Consider the following 22,503-nt stretch of genomic DNA (forward strand, 5'->3'; position numbering starts at 1 on the left):
GGATCGCCGGATCGGCTTTCACCGTGGACGAAGCGGAGTCCAGCCCGGGGTCATCACATGTGGTTGCTGCAAGCCCTCTGGACGCTCCTTCATCGAATCCGCCGGCTGCACCGTTCTCAAGCATGCCCGCCTCCTCTCACTCAAGCCCCCCGGCCATTCCTCACTCTAGCCCCCGGCCTCTGCTCACTCTAGGCCACCGTGTGTGACGCTTTTTCGTTGTGAAAGCAAAACTACTTGGTTTGGCCTTCCAAAAGAGGACATGACTAGAAATCAGTATAATGTTCTTTTTAGCAGCATCAAATGACCCCTTTAAAATTCAATCTGTCTATAAACTGGCAGTTTATAGAGACAATGTTGCATGGGTCAGTGTAGAATAATGTGTGCAGCTCTGAAATCATACATAATTCTGACAAACTTTGTATTCATGAAACTATTTTGATCAGTTTGAATTTCAGATGTGACCTTTGTTGTGTAAATGTCAGGATGGGTGGAATCGAGCCGTATGGTGTCTGCGTTATGTAACCGTCTGCTCTGCATCTCAAGAGAAAAGCTCACTCAATACAACATACAGGTACTTCAGATATTTCATTAGAATAATCTCAAGACACAAATAATTGTTTGCCTTCTGCCATATTGTGTGAATACACACATTCAGTTGGCTGACAGGTATAGTTTTGTTTAAAGAAGTAAGATCATGTATAAACAGCAGCTGATGCAGGTTTTTTGTACTGTTTCTTGTCTGTGAACATCAGTTTATAAAAACCCCCAGTATTCAGGCGGAAGGGCTAGAAATCTGTTGTGAATCATTGTTACCTGAAATTGGAGTATTGCATACATTTATAGTTCTAAAATTATTATGAAACGTAAAATGTATAGTACACCAACTCAGTTGTGTGCCATGAAAGGACTTTTTTTTTTTCCTGAGCGTATTAGTGTGATTATATAATATATTTATAGGGCTAAGTAATATTATTTTTCTTTCTTTAATTTAGACCTTGTACTATGCAAAGTACGAGTTGGTTTGGACTCAAAACATGAACTGTGCAGAGCTTAATGTGTATACTGTGAATGTCAAACATTAAACTAACTTTCCCGCAGTGAGTGAAAGCAGATTTAAGTTCATCAGCATGATCACATCACACACTGAAAGTACTGATGGAGTACAGAGAGATGATAGCTTTCTATGGGCCAAACCCAGAAACTAGTTCACATTTAGACCCACTGTTGCGAAGTCAGCGGGTTTTTGGTTAAATGCCTGAAATAAGATCTGTGGTGAACACAAGTTCAAGATATTTTCACATTTCATGCTACAACATAAATGTACATCAGTAAAACCCCCCTTGTGATGTTTTTACTTGTCTTGAAAATTGCTGTTGCTAATGTAACCCCTCTCTCCCGGGTCCTCACTGCCACACCTCGGTCTTGTTCCGAGTGGGTCTCCGGCATGGGAGGCGGACGCACTAACAAGGAGGCTAAAGACTGCAGCCCCTAGCTTCAGTCGCTAGTGCGTCTCTTAAGATCAGGGGAGTGAGGTTTACCTTCACAGCACCTACTCGCTGGCCTCCGTTACACTCACCCCCCTAAACCTCACTCCCATCCGGGTCACGGCACCAATGTAACCCTTCTCTCCCAGGTCCTCACCGCCACACCTCGTTCTCGCTCCGAGTGGGTCTCGAACCCGGGTTTCCGGCATGGGAGGCAGACGCACTAACAAGGAGGTTAAAGACTGCAGCCCCTAGCTTCAGTCGCTAGTGCGTCTCTTAAGATCAGGGGAGTGAGGTTTACCTTCACAGCACCTACTCGCTGGCCTCCGTTACACTAACATGTGTCTAAATAGAAAATGGGAAAAAAAAAAAAAAATTTGTGAAGGAAACCGTGGTGATGTGATCTTCCGTTGTCCAACAAAAATAGGTCATCACTGCAGTGCTCTATTATACCAGTCCTGACTGAGTGGATTCCTACTCCAATTACTGAATTTCACCTGCGAATATTCACCAAACAATGGTAGATGTGACCACACCTTCATTCTGGTGGCCATGCGTAGGCTACAATATAATAATATTATGAGATATTAAGATGATGAAAACAAGGTGTCTCTTGATTGTGAAATACTACATTATAAGTAGGAGAAAGTAGGCTAATTCAAAAAAGAAAATCTGACATTCTGGCCTGGATGTTGTTGAGTTCATATGTTTAATTTCTTCTTGTGAAATTGTTTTGCATGTGGATGATTTTGAACGGCTTGGCTTTGTCATTAGTTCATTCTAAGAAGTCGGTATAGTCAAAGATGAGCCGAATATGAATGACACATTGACTACAGTGTGTTAGGTATTATATAATAGAGTCGGGATGTTTGTTAATGTTAATGACAGTGTTTCCATGGTGAGGGTTTAAATCCTGCCTGCTGGCTGTGAATAGTGATTCTCCTGGCGCTGTTCTGACGACAAAAGATGCCGATGAAGATGATGGTGAGGATGAGGCATATTTATGCGTGTCTTGTCTCACAGGTCACAGGGCTGCATCTCGACACCTAGTGGGCTGCCTAGCAACACAGCATCACCGGACATCACAGGTGCGCGCAGCTCAGCCCACATGTGCTGTCTAGGTAGGCAGCGCGCTAGGGTTTGAGACGGAGCCGGAGTCTCGTGTTTTTAACCTCTCGCATGCGTATCTGAGCAGCTGGATGCATGATCATTGTGCTGATCGCAGGTTTGACAGCAGCACCGCGAATCTCGCAGCACTGCAGCATGACCTTGGACGTGCAAACGGTGGCGGTGTTCACTGTGATCGCCATTCTGCTGCTGGTCAACGTGATTCTGATCTTATTCATGGGCTCCAGCTAAAGGATCTTCAACATGACTGACACACAGTCGAACAGACGCAAAGATCTGTGATTGTTTCTCGTCCTGGAAACATCTGAGGCTGTTTTACGGCTGCTCGTATCTGTGATTCTGCTCTTTACTGCGGCGGATATGGTAAAATATACCTTACACTTACGTTGTGAAGTGTGTGCGTGTGTGTGCTCTTCACCGTCATCATTCAGTCCTATTGCATTATATAAGCTGATCCGTAGAATTATTGCACGGCGATTTGAACACATGACATGTTCTATGAAAGTATAGTGTTTGTGTGTATTGTGTGAATGATTTATAAACGTCCATTTAAAATGCTGGTGAATTAATATTCATGGCCAATGCTCTGAAAACATAAAATGTCAAATGTCATGAGTATCTGTTAATGTCATACGTTTGATCAGAGCTGTAATCACACATTGAGAATTGTTAATATCCACATCATTACGGTGAAAATCTTGACATCACAATCTTCTAGCAGCTGATTTCCAAACTGGTTTGTTTAGAGTCTGGATGGCTGATTCTCAGTCTTATGCTTCAAAAGGCACATCATATGTTTCAGATGTTGAGGAGGATGCTTGGTGTCGATGTGTTTGTTTGTGTAACCTGTCTTTGGCAGAGTCTTGTGCGTCTTTGATTGGCCCTCACTCTCGGGACTCAAGTCTGTTACGTAATATTTTTCTGCTGGCTCTTCAGTGAGGATGCTGGTATTTGGGCTCATGTAAAACTCACAGCAAATTTCTACCAATTAAAACAATCCCCCATCTCCAATGTTCATGTTGCTCCTATACGAACATAGTAAGTTCCTTATTTTAATTCTGATTTGATGTTAATGCAACATTTCCCTTAAAGGGGTCATATGATGCGATTTCAAGTTCTCCTTTCTCTTTGGAGTGTTACAAGCTCTTGGTGCATAAAGAAGATCTGTAAAGTTGCAAAGACTAAACGGTAAGGGGCATTACATTTCCAACGCGTGCTTGTGGTGTTCGGCCAATCACAATGCACTGGGTCAGCTGGCCAATCAGAGCAGACTGCGCTTGTCAAAGGAGGGGGCTTTGTTGAAAACGACGTGTTTGAGAGAGGCGGGGCATAGAGGACCTACAATAATGTACAGTATTTGAAAAATAATGTTTTTTTTTTTACATTAAAGCATGTCAACATATTCTGTTACACCAAATACACAAAATAATGATCTTTAAAATAGCATCATATGACCCCTTTAAGAAGTTCGCTTCAGTCAGCTTTAGTATTATTGACACGGCATATTTGAATATTCCCCTCGAATCTGACAGTAAGTAGAGCACATTGATGTGAAATGATAAATAGAGGTGTCTCTCGTTCTTCTTGTGAGTTTTGACATCTTTGTGCTTCCATACGCATTTGGTGCTGAGTCGAATGCATTCATCTCAAGACATACTGTGTGCAGAAACATGAGGGGAACAGCGGTCCATTATGTAACAATAATTCCATTACATTCACAGAACCCTGGGACTCTAATGAGAGATGACTTTCAAGGTGTCTTAACATTATGATCTGGCCACAGAGTTATTCTGTATTTTTAATGATTTATGTTCACAGAACAGTCGGAAAGTGCTCGAAAGGATATTTATGGGCACTAATCATCCAGACAATTATGGTGATATGCAGCCTTCTCAAAATATGAAGCAAATGGATCGCGGAAATGGAGTGTGTGTTTCTGATCTTCCTGTAGCTCTTCAGCTTGTGATGTTTGCAGTCTCAGCCCAGAGAAAGCTTGCGGCGTTTGCTGATGGAGTCTGAGTGCTGAACCTGTGGCTGCAACCATCGACAAACGCACTGACGGCACCCATTCATGACACTCTCAGAGGAGCATAGACTGTACAAACAGCCAATCAGGAAGCCTCCTGCTTAGTGTTTCGCCGCTTGTATCACACGAGTGGCTTGATTGGGGAAAGAAAGCTGTCTTAAAGACATCAGATTTCATCTGGAGAGATCTTGACAGACTCAAGATGGAGGCCTAGTTCCTTTGCCAGGTTTCTCCTGTGCCACAGCCACCTTAGGCTTTCATTTTCTGTATGAAGCACTACACTAAGTTAAAAAAAAAGACTTGGAAGTGGTTTGATGAGGTGGTGAGAATGGTGCGTTTTAAGGGCCGGCCACACTATACTTTTCCTTCCACTAACTTCCATTCATATGCATGTGAACGTGAGAGAAACACAAGCTCAGGTGAATTTCGCTGCGTCCCAGAGTTCAAGTTTGGAGAACTCTGACCTGTGAATTTGGATCACATGATCACGTGACCAATAGAAGATTGCTGTGGCCTCTTAGCTGAATTAAAAGAACTCAAACTTTAGATCGGGAGGACTGCAGTGAAGTACGTTGATAACATTTTAGATGTGTCATGTGTAAAATTATGCACACCGTAAACTGTATGTCTTTATATATTTTGCATGCTCAAAGTCTAGTGTGACCGTGTTTTTCATAAGAATGACCTGCTCCAATAGATGCCACAGAGGACTAGAAACGGTTGTATTGCATGACTATAAATAAGCCTGTGAATCACTGCAGGAACACGTGGTTGAGGCTCGTTTTGGTCTTATGGTTCTTTGTTTGATTAAATAACATTTATAGTCACAGGGCCTGTGAAAAATAAATAAAATGTATTGAAATACAGTAAATGTGATTTCAAGAGGAGCCTGTTCATCCAGTCCTGTCAGTCATTTAATAGGAGTTTATAAACCAGCACACACACTTTTCTGTGACAAACTCCTCCAGCATCCCTCCTCCTCCTCCAACCGTATTCCAGTTTCTATTTCTCTAATCCCTGCGAAGATGATCAAAGACAGCAGTTCTCAGTTAGCATTCTGGGTCCCACAACACACTGGGTATAAACAGTATGATTTTAGTTGTCTTTTATTTGTGTATAGCTGTTTATTGCAGCAGTGTTGCCTGCCCTTATCTGCGGCTGCTTTTACACTTGCGGCTTGTGCTGCAAAAACACGCTGAAAATAGAAACCTCTGACGCAGCGCAAGTAGATGGAAATATAGTGCTGTGGATTCAACACCTTTCATGATTAGTTATTTGCATGATGAATTGAATCAAGTGTTTAAATAAGGGAGATATTACGAATGGTATCTTTAGCTGCTCACTGCACACTACACTCACAGTAGCTACACCTTTGTGCTTTATCTACTCCTGAAGAGTGCATATTATATACCTTAAAGGTGCACTATGCAGGTCCCCCCCCCCCAAAAAAAGTTTAAACTCATACAAAAATAATCCCTAACTCAATTGCAAATCACAGCCAGTCATCTAATTATAAGTAACTGTTTATATGCACAAAAAATGCCATTCATGTATGATAAACACAATATTTGAAAAAGTGTTTGCAAAACACCCATGGCTACTGATATCATGTATTTTGGCTGTGTTGAGCCCACCCATGCGGAGGGGCCGAGTTTGACCGTTGTGTTAAAACAGTGACTGAAAATCCTGCATAAGGCAGCTTTAAGAAAATATGGGACTAAAATGAATCTCTGTAGGGTACATAAGGCACAGAGCCGTACTTTTGAGGGTGAAAAACTGTTGTAGCCCTACAGTAGGTCAAATTTTTGCCCATTCTTTTCTTACGGTGCAGGACCAGAATTAAGGGGCATTATTCTCTCTCTAAAGCTTTTAAAAGATTGAGCTGTGTTTGTTTGAGCATCAGCCCAACATACTGCAGCAGCACTGGCTCAACCTTTGGCACGAGTCAGATGTTTTCTGACCAATGACAGATGTGTAACCAATGGAAGTGTGCTTCGAAACATGTCGTGTGTGTGTGAAAGCATGACCGCTTCTCCATCAGGCTCATTGTGTTTTTCTACAGTTGATCAGCGGCGGTTCGGTGGTCAGCGCAGAGGCAGTATGGGATCATGTGACGATGGCCGAGAGGGAGCTGGCGTTCAAGGCGGGAGACGTCATCAAGGTCCTGGACGCCTCCAATAAAGACTGGTGGTGGGGTCAGATGGATGACGAGGAGGGCTGGTTCCCCGCCAGCTTCGTGAGGGTACGTTTCAGCCACCTCTTTGATGAACTCTCTCATCTCATCTAATAAGCTCCTAGATCTTATCATTGAATTGTGATGCGGCTCAAGGTCTCAAGTGAAGAAACGAGGTCTTGGACACAGATCCTGATTAGATGCGTCCGTCTGGACTTCGGAAAGAACGCAGTCCATGTTGAATCAGTGTTGCCAAGCCACTTCCATCTCACTGTTCCATTTCTATTCTTCCACAGCGAGAGTACATTAAAACCAAGTGTATTTCTGTCATTCTTTCCAAAGGTCGATCCCCACCCTCCTCAACCTTACACAAAACCAGTTTTCTATATCAACCCTATAGCAACACCAAGGTTCCATAACACAACAGCAAAGGTGCGTTCCCAGCTCCTCAAATCTCATCAAGTGCTGCTGATTTTGTCAACACAGCCGTCTCACAAAGCATTTTAAAGCATCCAACTGAAATCACGCTCCTAGTGTGCTTCATAGCTTTTCAAATAGATGAGCATCCAGTATGTTTCTTCATTACATGCGCTGCTTTGGATGCATTTTGTAATAGCCTCCAAATGTTGAAATAGATGTTAGTAGTAGTATCTGCTTTGCATTCAGAACCATCTTCTCGTTTTCGCCAAGCAGCATCCCATTTTATGTTTGCATCTCTGTAGATGCCTAGATTTGTATTCGCAATGAGTGTCTATGATCATTCTAGATGCAATTTCAAAGCTGTTGGTCTGTATTAAGCTGTCGTTTGATCAGGGAACGTGGTTTTAGACGCTCAAGCAAATGTTCCTGATGGGAAAGAGTTTTGGTAGGCCATGTTGGTGACTTATGAATGGAGAATCACTGAGAGTGAACTTTTATGTCCTCACTTGACACCATGTGTTAAGACCAGACCCTCCAAAACCCAGGCCGAGTCTAGACCCCTCAAGACTCAAACACGCATCAGAAATCGATAAAATGATTTTATTTGTTGTTTTTTTCTCCACCATTCATTTAAAATTAATTTATTTTCAATGTTTCCAATTGTTTTCCTAAAACAAAAATCTTTTTACGTTGCCTTTTATTTTACACCAAAAACATGTTTTCCTAACAAACATAAAATGAAAGCAAGTTTCATACATATTTCTTTTTTTCCCACTGTTTCACAGTATTTTTTTTTTTACTTTGAACTAACAAATAAAAAATACCACACTAGATTTTGAATTTACTCTATAATATTATCAAAGTTACTTTAAAAAAAAAAAAAAGTGATGTACAAAACCGCAAAATATACTGGGACTGACCCACCATGGAAACAACCCTGAAGACATTATCTCATGTAACATTCAAGAGTGTAATTCTTTGTTTCCCCAAATTGTGATTCCTATGTAAATGGATTTAATGCACCATTAGATTTCTGTTCCCCATTAAAACATGAAAAGTCCATTTGAACTGCATATATGCCACTTCAGAAGCATCTCCTGTGCCACCTTGCAGCATAATGCAGTCTTGTCTGAAACCATAAGCTGAGACCCAGATCAAAGGCAGATTTTTTTGTCTTATTACCAAGAACATGAGAGCAAGACTCCAGCTCATCACACATTTGGAATAAGAAGTGTCCACTCAAATGGTTAAAGAACAACTATCTCCGATGGAATTCTGTAGAGAAATTACTCAGTATTTTTGTAACTATGGAATCTTTAATTGTATGGACTTCTCAGTCAAACAACTGTCTGTCTATCTTTACCCTAGTGAGAATTAGGGCTCAAACCTGTTCCCCTTTGCAAAACTCACAGCTTGGAGATATAATGTGTCTCTCTGCCTTTTCCTGTTAGCTCTGGGTTAATCAGGATCGTGCAGAATCAGCTGAGGGTGCCAGTGAGGTGCAGAATGGACACACCGACCCCAGCAACGGCTGCCTGTGCATCGGCCAACCACTGCAGAACCGAGACCAGATGAGGGCCAACGTCATCAACGAGATCATGAGCACCGAGCGCCACTACATCAAACACCTGAAGGACATATGTGAGGTACTGCTGTGCTGACAGTATCAGATGATTGTGATTGGTGGCCTCTTGGTACCGTGGAGAGATTTAAGGGACAGTTGTATCAAATATGGTAAACAAACTGTAACTGCTTGACACGCAGAATAAACTGGTTTTATTGGTTGGTTTTTACATGTTAAGCAAGCATGATTAAACTTTCACTTACCATATTTGATGAGCTGTTCAATTTGAGTTTATAAATGTTTATAATAATAATAATAATACATTTTATTAAGAATGAGATTTTTTTATACCAAAAGCGCTACAAACGGTTAAAAATAAAACAAATAAAATACAAAAATTATGTTGCAATACAAAGCAATAAATCAATACTATACAGTACAGCTAACCAATACAATAAAATACTAATCATCTCAATCTATGTAGGCATTTTTAAAAAGATGAGTTTTTAACAACTTCTTAAAACTGTCCAATGTGGGAGCATTTCTAACAGTAAGAGTAAAAGAATCAGCAGAACGAAGAGAATGAGAAGGCAGGTAAATGGTAACTAAGTCACAGATATAAGAAGGAGCCATTCCATGCACAGCTTTGTAAGTTAAAGTGAGAGTTTTAAAATCAATGCGTGACTAAATAGGCAGCCAATGCAGACTAAAAAGGATGCCAGTGATAATGCTGACGAGGTGGCATATAAGTGAGCATGTGCTGCTGAATTCTGGATATATTGTAGCGGTTTGATAGATTTAACAGGTAGACCAACAAATAACACATTACAATAATCAATCCTGGAAGTAACAAATGCGTGAACAAGCCTTTCAGCATCAGGCAGTCTGAGGAAAGGCCTAATTCTAGCAATGTTTCTAAGGTGATGCAGATTTTGTGATAATCTTAATATGTGAATCTAATGTCAGATGGGCATCGAAAATCACACCGAGGTTACGAGCAAATGGAGTAAATGGAGCTATGGTACTATTGTCCATAATCAAATTAAAACTGCTACCTTTATGAATAGCTGCTGGTGTGCCAATGAGAAGAACCTCTGTCTTTGAACAGCTCAATTTTAGAAAATTATGATGCATCCACATTTTTATTTCCTGCACACACTTAGAAAGAATTTTGGAGGTGACATTGATATTGGACTTAGAACTGATGTAAATCTAATTAATAATGATTAATAATAATCCTAATAATTTTGCCAAAGGAAGCATATAAATGCTAAATAATTAAGGGCCCAAAATAGATCCCTGAGGAACACCATGACAGACCTGTCCAATGTCCGATTTGATTGTTTCCTAAGACAACAAACTGGGAATAATCAGTAAGGTAGGATTTAAAAATGTAAGCATTTAAGCACAGTACCAGAGATACCAAGCCAACTCTCATGTCTATTAAGCAGAATGGAGTGGCACACTGTGCCAAATGCTGCGCTCAGATCTAACAACACCAAGATGGTAGAGGGTCCAGAGTCAGCTGAGACAAGCAGGTCATTCATAATGCGAACCAAGGCAGTCTCTGTATTGTGTCCCTTTCTAAACCCAGATTGGAAAGGCTCAAAAGACTTGTTGAATAACAAGCGTGTCAATTAAGTTGTGTCGCAACGAGAAAGGACAGATTTGAAATACCTGTAATTTTATAGATCAAACTTACCACATCCAGGCTTTTTAAGGACTGGTGTAATAGCTGCAACCTTAAGGGCTTCCGGAACAATACCAGTAGTAAGGGAGGTGTTCACAATGTTCAATGTGAGGGGACTTATTGATGGCAAACACTCCTTAAGAACAACTTTCGGGATAGGGTCAAGAGTACAGATCTGTCTTAAAAATCATGTTGGAGTTTGCAGCACCATTTATGTGAAAAGTATAAAGTGACTGTGTCTCTTCAGACTTCTTGGACTAAATTGCTCAAAGATTTATTTTGCAATGTTTTCATGAACTTTTTGAAGGTTGCATGTTAAGTGGAAAGGACTTTCAAGGGGGGACTAGATTTCCTTTGTTAAGCAAAGTCTGGAATCAAAATTATTCATGCAGATTACTTACATGCTGTTATTTGACATGGTTGCAGTCATGCAGTGCACAGTGTCTAAAGAAGAATGAGTTTCAGAAAACTGTTGGTCTGCGGTGGACATCGCTTGCAGCATACTAAACTGAAGGAGTTTCTCTCTGTAGGGCTACTTGAGGCAGTGTCGAAAGAGGATTGACATGTTCAATGACGACCAGCTAAAAGTGATTTTTGGAAACATTGAGGATATCTACAGATTTCAAATGGGATTTGTGCGGGACTTGGAGAAACAGTACAACATTGAGGAACCCCATCTTAGTGAAATTGGTCCATGTTTTCTGGAACATGTGAGTACATTGCCTTATGACTTGGCATTAACATCATCTACTGCTTGTTTCAAATTATATACATTTTTAGCTGTACCGAAAAGCTCCTTCATAATACATCTAGAAAATTTCAAGACAGTCCATAATGGTTGGATACTGACATGTATTAGCTATTCAAACTTTTAAACTTATTACTGAAAACCTTCAAATGAAATGCATGTTTCAAGTTTGCTTCAGTTCTGACTTTAATGACTGTCTGCCTTACAGCAAGACGGTTTCTGGATCTATTCAGAGTACTGCAACAACCACCTGGATGCCTGCATGGAGCTCTCTAAGCTGATGAAAGACGGCCGCTATCAGCACTTTTTTGAAGCCTGTCGCCTCCTCCAGCAGATGATTGACATCGCCATTGATGGCTTCCTCCTCACCCCTGTGCAGAAGATCTGCAAATATCCACTACAGCTGGCCGAGTTACTGAAGTACACAGGACAGGATCATAGGTAACACACCCAAACACATGCAAAAACCACAAAAAAACACAGTCTAGTAGGGGTGGGAATCACAGGGTTCCTCACAATACGATACGATACGATACGATATGATGCATGGCTAATGATACCGATCATATCACGATACAGTAATTCTGCGATTATCAATATATTGCTAGACAATCCTATAATGATACCTCACGAAATCTGTCTAACTATGAAAACAAAATGCCCGTGAAAAGCTTAAGTGCAGGTTTTCTCTCTTTTATTCAAGTCCAAACTGCTGAAAACTGATGCAAAAATTCTGCAAAAATGAAAATTCTGTTATAATTTACTCACTCTCAAGTAGTTTTAAACCTGAATGAGTTTCTTTCTTGTGCTGAACACAAGTAAGAGTTTAGCTCCAACTTGCCTCAATACATCTGCCTGGAAGATTAGGGTTGATTATTGGTGTTTGATTAGGGTTGGAGCTAAACTCTGCAGGACACTGGCCCTCCAGGGCCAAGTTTGGACACCCCCGGTCTAGAGATCTGAAGCTAATGTACAGGCTGAAGCAGAATGTTACAGAAACAGAAGCAAACAGATATCTGTAGGCAGTAAGATATATATATATATATACACACTGGCGATAATACGTTTGTGAACCCTTTGAAAATAATTTGATTTCAGCAATGGTTGCTCATAAATTGTGCTCTAAATTTAACTCACAATTAAAGACAAATGCAATCTAACTACACTAATGACACAGTCACGTTGTACTTTTCACACATTTTATTATTAAATATATTGAATACAAAGTAAGTGAACCCCTGAATGTCGTAACTGTAAGTCCTTTTTTAGCAGCAAAACCTCCACCCACCATTTTCCTCTCAACAAAACATTGTGCATTTTTGCCAAAATCCCTTTGCCAATAAATAAATACATTTACTTACAGTCTCATCTCCTAATAGTGAAAATATTAACATCGAGTTGTTACACAGAGGTTCACTTGTCAATTGATCACACACTGAAATACAATTTTGAAAGTGTGTGTCATAATATATTAGTTAGATTGTGTTTGTCTATAATTGTGACCACATTTTATGTATTTAATTATAGTCTGTGGGTGTTTTTTTCTCTCACAGTGATTACCGTTATGTGGCAGCAGCGCTCGCTGTCATGAGGAACGTCACGCAGCAAATCAACGAGCGCAAAAGAAGACTGGAGAACATTGACAAGATCGCTCAGTGGCAGGCCTCAGTGCTGGACTGGGAGGTGTGTTTGAATAATATTTGTGGATTTCATGAAGTTATGTACAGTTAGTGGCTCACATTCAGTCACACACACTTTGTACTCGGATGTCATTGTACATCTGGACATGAACAAAGTGCAAGAGAGATCTTTAGACAGACATTTATTCTCGAGTCCTCCACATCGTGCCTCATATTTGTTAGCAGCCTGGATTATTTTTGTTTGTTTAATAATTCAGCTTTTAAATAATGTTTTTATTTCTTTAAAAGCTAAATTCTTAAAATGTGATCCTGGAGCACAAAACCAGTCTTAAGTCGCTGGGGTATATTTGTAGCAATAGCCAAAAAAAAACGCTGTATGGGTCAAAATTATTGATTTTTCTTTTATGCCAAAAATCATTAGGATATTAAGGAAAGATCATGTTTCATGAAGATATTTAGTAAATTTCCTACCGTAAATATATCAAAACTTAATTTTTGATTAGTAATATGCATTGCTAAGAACTTCATTTGGACAACTTTAAAGGTGATTTTCTCAATATTTTGATTTTTTTGCACTCTCAGATTCCAGATTTTCAAATAGTTGTATCTCAGCCAAATATTGTTCTATCCTAACAAAATTGACCCTTATGACTGGTTTTGTGCTCCACGGTCACAAATATTTAATTAATAAAATCTTCTTTAGGCTGCTGCCAATCCTAGTTCGTCTGCCTTGACTCCAGACTATTTTGTTCACATTAGGGTGATGATATTCTGGACAGAAGTTCAGAGCTGATCTACACGGGTGAGATGTTGTGGATCTATCAGCCTTATGGCAGGAGTCAGCAGAGAGTCTTCTTCCTTTTCGATCATCAGCTGGTCCTGTGCAAAAAGGTACGTGATCTTTACGAAATATATTGTATTTCCTCAAAAAAGGGTTTGAGATGGTCAGCATGGAGATGTAAGAAATAAATAAAAGTGTAAACACTGATCATAAAAATGACCTATATTAAAGTGCCCCTATTATGCCATTATGAATATTGCCTTTCATGCAGTGTGTAATGTAGCTGTATGTGAATGTAAACGATCTATAGACGATAAATAAAGTTATTGTCCCCCCCCCCAAAAAAAGGAGTCTTGACCCGCCCTCAAACACTGCAGCTTGATCATGTCGAGAAGACGCTGTGTTCTACGCTGTGAACGAAAATTCGCTTTATTTTCACTTCCGAAAGTTGAGAGTGCAGAGAATCAGTGGTTAAAATTCACAGCAGTGCAACCCCAGTCTTTTTTTGAGTTCCTGTCATTTTACTGACGACTGCTTCTCTAAACCTCGTGGAGTTCGACGCGGGATTCACAAACACTTGCACTTGAAAGATGAATCAGTGCACAGTTTATTTGGACCAGCTGGCTCCACTGAATCACAACTGTAAGTATGATAAATAATAGATGTTTATATTTTCTTTCGAACGTTCAAAATACGCAACTATGGCAATGGGCGAATCGTTTCCGACACGTGCAGTATGCAGTAGACCAATCACAACAGACTGGGCCATCTGACCAATCAGAGCAGAGCAGGCTCACGGAAAGGCGGGGTTTAGAGAGACTGAATCTCAGAACTGCTTCGAACGAATCGCTGGAAAATGAGGTGATATCAAATGCATATTTTGAGAAAGCGGAAGCGTTTTTTGACCTTGCATGCATGTAAACCTATTGTAGGAGACTCCCAAAACAATATTAGGAACCTTAAAAATGGCATAATAGGGGCACTTTAAATTCATAAGCATATTTTATATTGCCAGATTTGGATCTCTAAACCTGACAATAAATTAGAAAAAATGAGCACCATCCCACAAGTTGTAGGAATGTAGTGTACGGAAAGTTGCTCTAACAAAAGGTTTTATTGAGTTGATGTATTTCTTGTTTGAAATGTTTTTTTTTTTTAATACTTAAGTTGGGCCAGATAGTTAATTACAAACAACCAGCAAAACCCTCATACAAAATGTATCTTCATTAAAATAACTCTGAAATAGCACAAAATAGACATTTGGAAATGAATAGTGAATATAGCTGCCAGCAGAGGCCAACCAAACAGCTGCAGATCTTTTACAGGTAAATCCAGTTGGACAGAGTACAGTTGGCAGCTCTCACACATTTCAGATACACAATTTTTCTGTCTCACGCTCTATCAAATCTCCAAAATGACAAGACAACATAAAATATGTCAGTACAAATCTGCCTAGAGGATCTTTTTCCTTACTTTTTTGTCTACAACAGATAAAGTATTTAGAAATCTTTTAGATTTTTGCCCTAAGTGAGAGAGTGAGATATAATTTATCACCATCTATATATTTTGTCCTTGTTTTTCCCATATTTATACTTTCCAACATAGCTTTGCTCCATCAGCATTCTTTCACCACATCCTCAAAATTGCATCTTTTTTCTTTTTGCATCTTATTTTATTTTATTTTTTTATGAAATAAAAACTAGTACAGTCACAAAATTAAAATAAATCACAATGAATATAAAACAAAAAATCACATTACATTGAAAATTCTGTCATTTACGTACAATCATGTTGTTCCAAACCCATTTGACTTTCTTTCTTCTGCAAAACTGCAAAAAGAAGTGTATTTTGAAGAATGTGCCAACTGTTTTTGTCCATGCAGTGAAAGTCATTGGGGTCCAAAACAACACTGGACTTCACAATAAAAACAGTAGGACATTAAGGATAGGTGTGTGTAAGAAAAATACCAATATTGAACTATAAAGCAATGCTTTATTCCATCCAGCTGCCATAAGCTCATTCACAAGAGTTTATGGTTAAATAAATGAGCATTGTGAAGCTCAGGCAACATAAAAGTTCTGGTGGTGTGCTTATATTAGCGTGATCGCACCAGCAGGCATTACTTACTGCTGATGTAAAAATGTGGGACTTACAGATGCATAAAGATGCATAAAATTGCAGGAAAGGTTTAATTCATGGTTTGCAGAGGCTTACGGAGAGATCGGGCATTTTCAATTGATCCGGATGGGAGCGGAGCTATGCACTCACACGCGTGGAATTGTGGGATTGACAGCGGATCAGAGAAATGTGCTGAAAGCAGTCGAGAGCGTCCAAAAGAAATGCTCAACTTCATTCAAATGTGGCGTGGGTGGAAGCTAATCGCTGTGAGGCACATACAGAGGCGTCTGCTTCTAAATCTGCCAGTTGTGCTGGAGTTTCTGCTGGCACAGATCATATCGTTTACACATTACTATATTTCATTCAGATTACAAATAGAGTTTGGGTGCTTTCATTGTGACGAGTCTGGGTTAGCGGGTTAGTAGCGAGCGTGTATGATCTATGGTTGTTTTACTTTTTACAATTTAATGCATTTTTATTAACCCGGCCAGTCTAGTAGACACAATAAAAGTGTCTAAACATTGCAGTAATAATATGTAAATCAAATGGTTTTCTAGATCCAGCTTTTTAAACCTATTTCTCAACTTTTAGACTCTCTTGACAGCTTTCTGCAATCCACTGTCGCTCTTTTTTGCATTAATGTGAAACACATAGTCGTGTCGCATTCTGCTGAGATCATTAATAAGCCTCCTTCAGTGAGCACTGCATCTGTTCTCAGGACCTGATCCGCCGGGACATTCTTTACTACAAAGGGCGCATTGACATGGATCGCTATACAGTGAGAGATGCTATTGATGGACGGGACGACGACTTTAATGTCAGCGTGAAAAATGCATTCAAGCTGCACAACAGAGACAGCGAGGAGATCCACGTCTTCCTGGCCAAGAAGCCGGAGGAGAAGATCCGCTGGCTGAGGGCTTTTCACGAGGAGCGCAGGATGGTCCAAGAGGATGAAAAAATCGGTAAACTGCCATAAATTCTCATGCATTGATTGAATTTATCATTGCATATGTTCTTAATGGCACCAGAACACTGCTTTTTCTGTGACCCTCCCTCATATCTTCTGCTTCTGCTGCTGGTTTTGTTTAGGTTTTGAGATTTCTGAATATCAGAAACGACAGGCTGCCATGACGGTGCGTAAAGTGGCCAAACAGAAAGGTGAGGCAACAAAGCGATACCAGGTGAATTCAACATTTTTCTATTTTAACTCCTGTCTTCTCACTGTTGCTTCACTCTAGTAAGCCAGTGTAGAGCTCATTGTTTGGGCGGTAAATATTAACTGAACGACAGGATTCAGTGTTGTGACAATAGGTCGACTCAGTAATAGAATTGAAATACTTTTTTAAAAGTTCTTTCTCAATTCTGTTCACCTTTCAAATGAAGACACAAAAGCCCCCAAAATGTTTGATGTACTTTGTCTTAATCACAACAATCGAATATTTCTTATTCTTTAACTGCTGAATTTAATCACAACTCTAATAATAGCTGTTTTTCATGCTACTGAAATAAACAAATGCTCTTTTTGGATACGTTTTTCAACTTAAATGTGAATTTAATATAATATAATAACCTCTTATATGTCAAAATCTCAAGGAAAAGTTGTTTCTACACTTCGTGACTGCTGCTGTTCGTCTTGCATGATTCAATGCGTGGATCAGAGTTATATGCTAGTTATATATTTATAAAGGTGCTTGATCTTTGCAAATCTGGATTCTTCTTCAACGTGACGTGAGGGAGAAATCACAGAATAATTCTGCCATTAAAAGAAGTTATAAATAAATAAGCAACAATGAAAAGACATAAAACGTACGTGCTGATTGATATTGATGTCTAATTTATGTACTGTAAAAATTTGTAAACAGATTGTATGTTCTAATGATTGCAGTATATTTTAGGTGCCAAGCACTGAAGGTGCACAGACAGATAATTAAGATCACAGTATATAGGCCAAAACCATTCAGGGGCGAATAGGAAACTATTATTAATTAATTTATAAATAAAGCTGGTTGTATATGGATGATACACTTAGTAAAACATCAGTGGCCAGTTGCATAAAACTGGCATCTGAGTAGCATCTGTAGTCTCATTTCATAACAGCACCACCTATTGGTCAAAAGTTATAAGTTGTTCTACTCCTGTCTGTTGAACCCATTTTTCCTAATATTATTGCAGCGATTGCTGCATCCCATTACATTTTCATGTAATGGACCTCCTGTGTTTGTGTTTGGCCCCTTAATATCTGCACTTTTTTCTTCATGAAATTGTCGTGAATGTAGTGTACATTTGGTTTATAGTGAATACTTTATATTTTATAGATTAATATTTCCGTGTCATATTTACACTCTGTTGTGAATCCTCAATGCTTCACTGACAAACGGTGAAGTGTGTTCTTGAATTTGCAGATTCATTGATAGATATCATCTTGAGAAAGAGGGCCATGTTATATGGACATGGTATGAAAATGATAAAGGTATTCTCATGAGCGCATAAAGTAGAATTAGTTTTTCTGCAAAATGCCATGGCAGTGAATTTGAAATGCAACTATAATAAAGCAATTATTACACTATAAAAAAAAAATCCAACCCTAAGAATATTGGTCAAATCTGTAAAATAGGACTCTATTATCCATAGATATTTAGTTCATCCAAAAATTAGAATTCATTATTTTCTCACACTGGTATGGCCTTATGAATTTCTTTTTTTCAGAAGATAAAAGGAGAAATAATAAAAAAAATATGTCCTGCTCGTGGTTGTCCATATATACAGTATATATATATATATATATATATATATATATATATATATCACTTGTAACATTTCTTGCCATTGTGTCTTTAAAATATCACAGATGGTATAATTGTTAGGACAACTACTGATAACTATTGCACTTCAATAACTGTGTGAATGTCTGAATAATGAATGGCACATTTACAAAGCATGTAAAACAATAATCTGCTGTGTTACACTCACAGACACGTGTAAATAGATTGGCAGTGTCTGTATGACTAAATATTTGTGTGCATTATTATTTTTTATTCATACTTTATTTTATTGCTAATATATTTTGTTTTCATCAGAGATTGACGTCAATTCTTTGTTCAATTCATAATGCAATAATGTAAAAGCCTAGAACATTTGTGTTGCAGAAAAGGAAGATCATACAGCTTTAGAACAGATTGAGTAAATACTGATTGAACTATTATTTTTGGGTGAACTATCCCTTTAAGATGCTCAGAATACTCAACACAACTAAACTGAAGCAATAAGATAGATTGTGTTTCAAAATGCCATGGAGATTATTTATTTATTTATTTATTATTTTTGGCTAGAAAACCAGCTGCCTAATTAGTGTGTGTGTGTGTGTGTGTGTGTGTGTGTGTGTGTGTGTGTGTGTGTGTGGGTGTGAGTGTGAGTGTGAGTGTGTGTGCGTGCGTGCGTGCGTGTGTGTGTGTGTGTATTAATATTTATTACTTTCGCTTATATCATGTAGTTGGAAAAACTAAATATGTTTCATATTGCATAGAATCATTGTACTTATGACTATAGTTCATACTTCTTCATTTTGTCATGACTATGGACAATTCTGCCAAAATACCATAGTTACTACAGTTCTATACTGTAATATATTATATATAGTGGCCCCAAAAAGTATTTAGACACTTGATGACCTAGAGACCAGTTGGTTACTAAAAAGTGGCTCAGAAAAGTGAAGTCCATTCTGAGAAAAGCATATTTTGGATCTAATGCAGTTCAGACTTTAAATATGACTTTTTGGGGCCACTGTATACATTATACACATGTGTGTATATGTCTGTAATAAAAAATTGCTAACTTTGTATTATCCAATCTGTCATCAAAGCAGACGTACCAGTTTTTAAAACAGTGACTGTATTAACTATGATATGTATGTGGAAACTGTGGCTGGTTACCATGGTGCATTTTAAGGGATGTACTGTATGCCGTGAAGCATGATTCATCATAGCTGTGCACTGCTTATTTTGCTTTGAGCATTGACACTGTCCTGTTGGCTGTGTTTTTGTCCTGTCTCAAACATCTCATTTCTCTGTCTTCTGACCCGATCGGAGCAGGTGTGAGCCAGAGCAGGTGCGTCTCCCCGGCGGACCCCTCGTCTCACGGACCCTTCATGCTCTCCGATGACACTCCACAGTCAGATCTAGTTGAATTCCACGTCTCCAAATCAGGACAATCTCCATTCTGGCAAAACTTTAATAAGTTGACATCATTAAAAAATGGGAAAAAATAGTTAGCTCCCAGCAATGACGTTCAAGCTCAAGTGTATTCATTATGGATCTTAAAAACACCAGGAAGCTCCATCTGGATATCACTGACAATCACGAGCCTGATGTGATCGTACCTGTCCAGAGCCCAAACACACCTCAGAGATCCCTCTGCCCAGATGTTCACATGTGTCATTCACTATTATTGTATCTCCACTTTGAAGTGACCAGCATGCAATGATAGCCATCAAATTGATACATGTCTCAAAGGTTTGTTAGCAGCTTAGACATCTGCTCCACAGTCCCTCTGTCTGCAGGTTAACGATGAAGATCATAGACCTGAGGATGCTCATGTGGACCATACACTACAAATGAAAAAGCGGGATGAAAGATTGTAAGCTTTACACACAATTAACAATCAAATCGTCTAAACAGGGTATTGCTTTCTAATTCACAGAGGTGTTTTTATCAGTCTGAGGAACGTGGAGTTTGACAACATGATTATTCCTAGTATTAGTGAACAAGATTTGTGAACGTGTCACAATCTCATATCATGCTCTCCTCAGTCAGTCACACACGTTGTATATTGACTGAACTCATTTCATATGACAACTATATATGTTTTTGTATGTCTATAAAAGGTAAAGTAGATTTTTGAATTCGCCTCCAAAGGGGGTTATTTTTGATTGTATTATATAATTACTCTGTAGTAAGCACACTGAAACCAATCATATGCTTTGTATGTGAGGTTTTGTTGTTGTTCATTTGTAATAGCTACTCTGAATACTATTTATTACTGTACTTAATGGCAAATAACGAGCAAGTTTTTAATACATACAGTAATGTGCAGAAGTCCTGGGCCATGAAAAAAGATGTGTTATGGTTCCTTTGTCAAATGTAAAATGTCATAACCATCGCCATTTGGCCTAAGACTTGTGTACAATGCTGTGCATAGAGAGTGCACTACACATGTATTCATGTATACTCATGAAAAGAAACTCCATGGCTGTTGATAGACTCTAACTGAAATCTTCAGTCCTTCTGCTAAATTTACTGTAAATGAATGTGAATAATAGGACAGCAAAATTCAGCAAATACTAGTCTTTGTAGTGTAGTAGTGTGGGAAAGGTGGGGCTGAGTACATTGGGCCCAGTACTATGGAGACGTGGGGTTGTCCACAAGAGAGACCCTCTATCCTGCTCTCTTATGGACAACCAGTACACTCAGGCCTTCAATATGAGGAGACACAGTAGATAGTAGAAGACCAGTATGGTCTTTCCCTTCATTTCTCATGACATGGACTCCACAACGTTTACAGAGCAGTTTTCCTGCTTTGAATTAAAAGTGCTTTTCAAACGTGATCTGATCAGGCAATGACCCATTTAATGTCGTTTGTTGAGAATTGCAATGCCTTTTCATAGCATTTCTATTACTGTAAATGAAGGCAACTGAAATTAATGATCATATTTGTTCAGCAATTTTTTTTCATCAGGTTTAAAGTGTTACATTCTAAAAAGAAAAAAAAAACATTACTAAAAAATTTTAAATAGCCTACACCTACATTCATTTATTGGTGATTAATGAGTTAACAGGTTACATTTGGCACAGTGCAATGTAAGAAAACATGGGATGTGAAAATTGGTTTGTATGATATGAGCTCATGTTTATAGATGCACCTAAGAAGTTATGTGATTAACTCATAACTATATAATATATTGGTGTTCAGTAATAATGCACTTCCTTATTTGCTTTCTTATGAATGTTTAGTATGAATTTATATTTTGTCGGCTGTAATGATGTGCTATGTTTTAAAGTAAAGAGTGAAAATTAAGTACTTTCTGTTCCGTTTTAATTTGAATAACTGGTTTGTTGTTTCATGAGACAAGTGCAGGTATAGCTTAGAATTTTCTTGTTCTGAATAAAACTTGAAAGGCCTGTTCTCACCAAACACAAAGCCAAATTAATCACTGATGAAATGAGCTTTAAACATTCTCATGTCTGAAATAAAAAAGAAAGAAATAGCCACAGTTTTGACATTCAACTAAAGTAAAATTATTTGACATTATTTGTATGTTTGAATTTGATCAAAGGTCAACTGCAAAAACACTGGTAAATAAAGTGATATTCAACACTAAGTATACTTGTATTATTTAACATTCCTTTTTGGTTAAGTTTACATAAAATACAGTGTTTGCATTGTTCTGTGTGTTTTTATATATTTACAGAAGTATTTCATTTGTTTTTGTGCAAGTGAGATGAGTAAAGAGCATCTGTTGCAGAAATCAGCATCTGGTGCTTAATTTAAGCAGCACATACAGCATGTAGTATAGAGCATACAGTTTACTATGAGTGTAATTGAACAAATGGTTTAACAAACAGGTTGTACGCATTTTTTTTTTCTTATGTTCTGGAGGGTGAAAGCTGTGGATGGCTGGCAGAGGTTGCAAAGCAGGATAATCGTTCACACATGATGCCTTGTGTTAGGCTGCATGA

At 38.7% G+C, this 22,503-nt stretch overlaps 1 protein-coding gene across 1 annotated transcript in view; it reads left to right on the forward strand.

The window, feature by feature from the left end:
• Positions 1–22,503, forward strand: part of LOC107688577 (spermatogenesis-associated protein 13-like) — a 42,640-nt gene that overhangs the window by 9,625 nt on the left and 10,512 nt on the right. Inside the window, exons 5-14 of the mRNA XM_016486280.1 lie at positions 6,701–6,880; positions 7,154–7,243; positions 8,683–8,877; positions 11,016–11,195; positions 11,442–11,674; positions 12,787–12,916; positions 13,633–13,764; positions 16,491–16,734; positions 16,862–16,930; positions 19,861–20,886. Of these exons, the coding sequence (XP_016341766.1) occupies positions 6,701–6,880; positions 7,154–7,243; positions 8,683–8,877; positions 11,016–11,195; positions 11,442–11,674; positions 12,787–12,916; positions 13,633–13,764; positions 16,491–16,734; positions 16,862–16,930; positions 19,861–20,036 (1,629 nt within the window). The 3' untranslated portion in view covers positions 20,037–20,886. The remainder of the gene's footprint in view (positions 1–6,700; positions 6,881–7,153; positions 7,244–8,682; positions 8,878–11,015; positions 11,196–11,441; positions 11,675–12,786; positions 12,917–13,632; positions 13,765–16,490; positions 16,735–16,861; positions 16,931–19,860; positions 20,887–22,503) is intronic.

Source organism: Sinocyclocheilus anshuiensis, unplaced genomic scaffold (genome assembly GCF_001515605.1).
Source record: "Sinocyclocheilus anshuiensis isolate Anshui unplaced genomic scaffold, SAMN03320099.WGS_v1.1 scaffold557, whole genome shotgun sequence".
Classification (NCBI taxonomy): Eukaryota; Metazoa; Chordata; class Actinopteri; order Cypriniformes; family Cyprinidae; genus Sinocyclocheilus; species Sinocyclocheilus anshuiensis.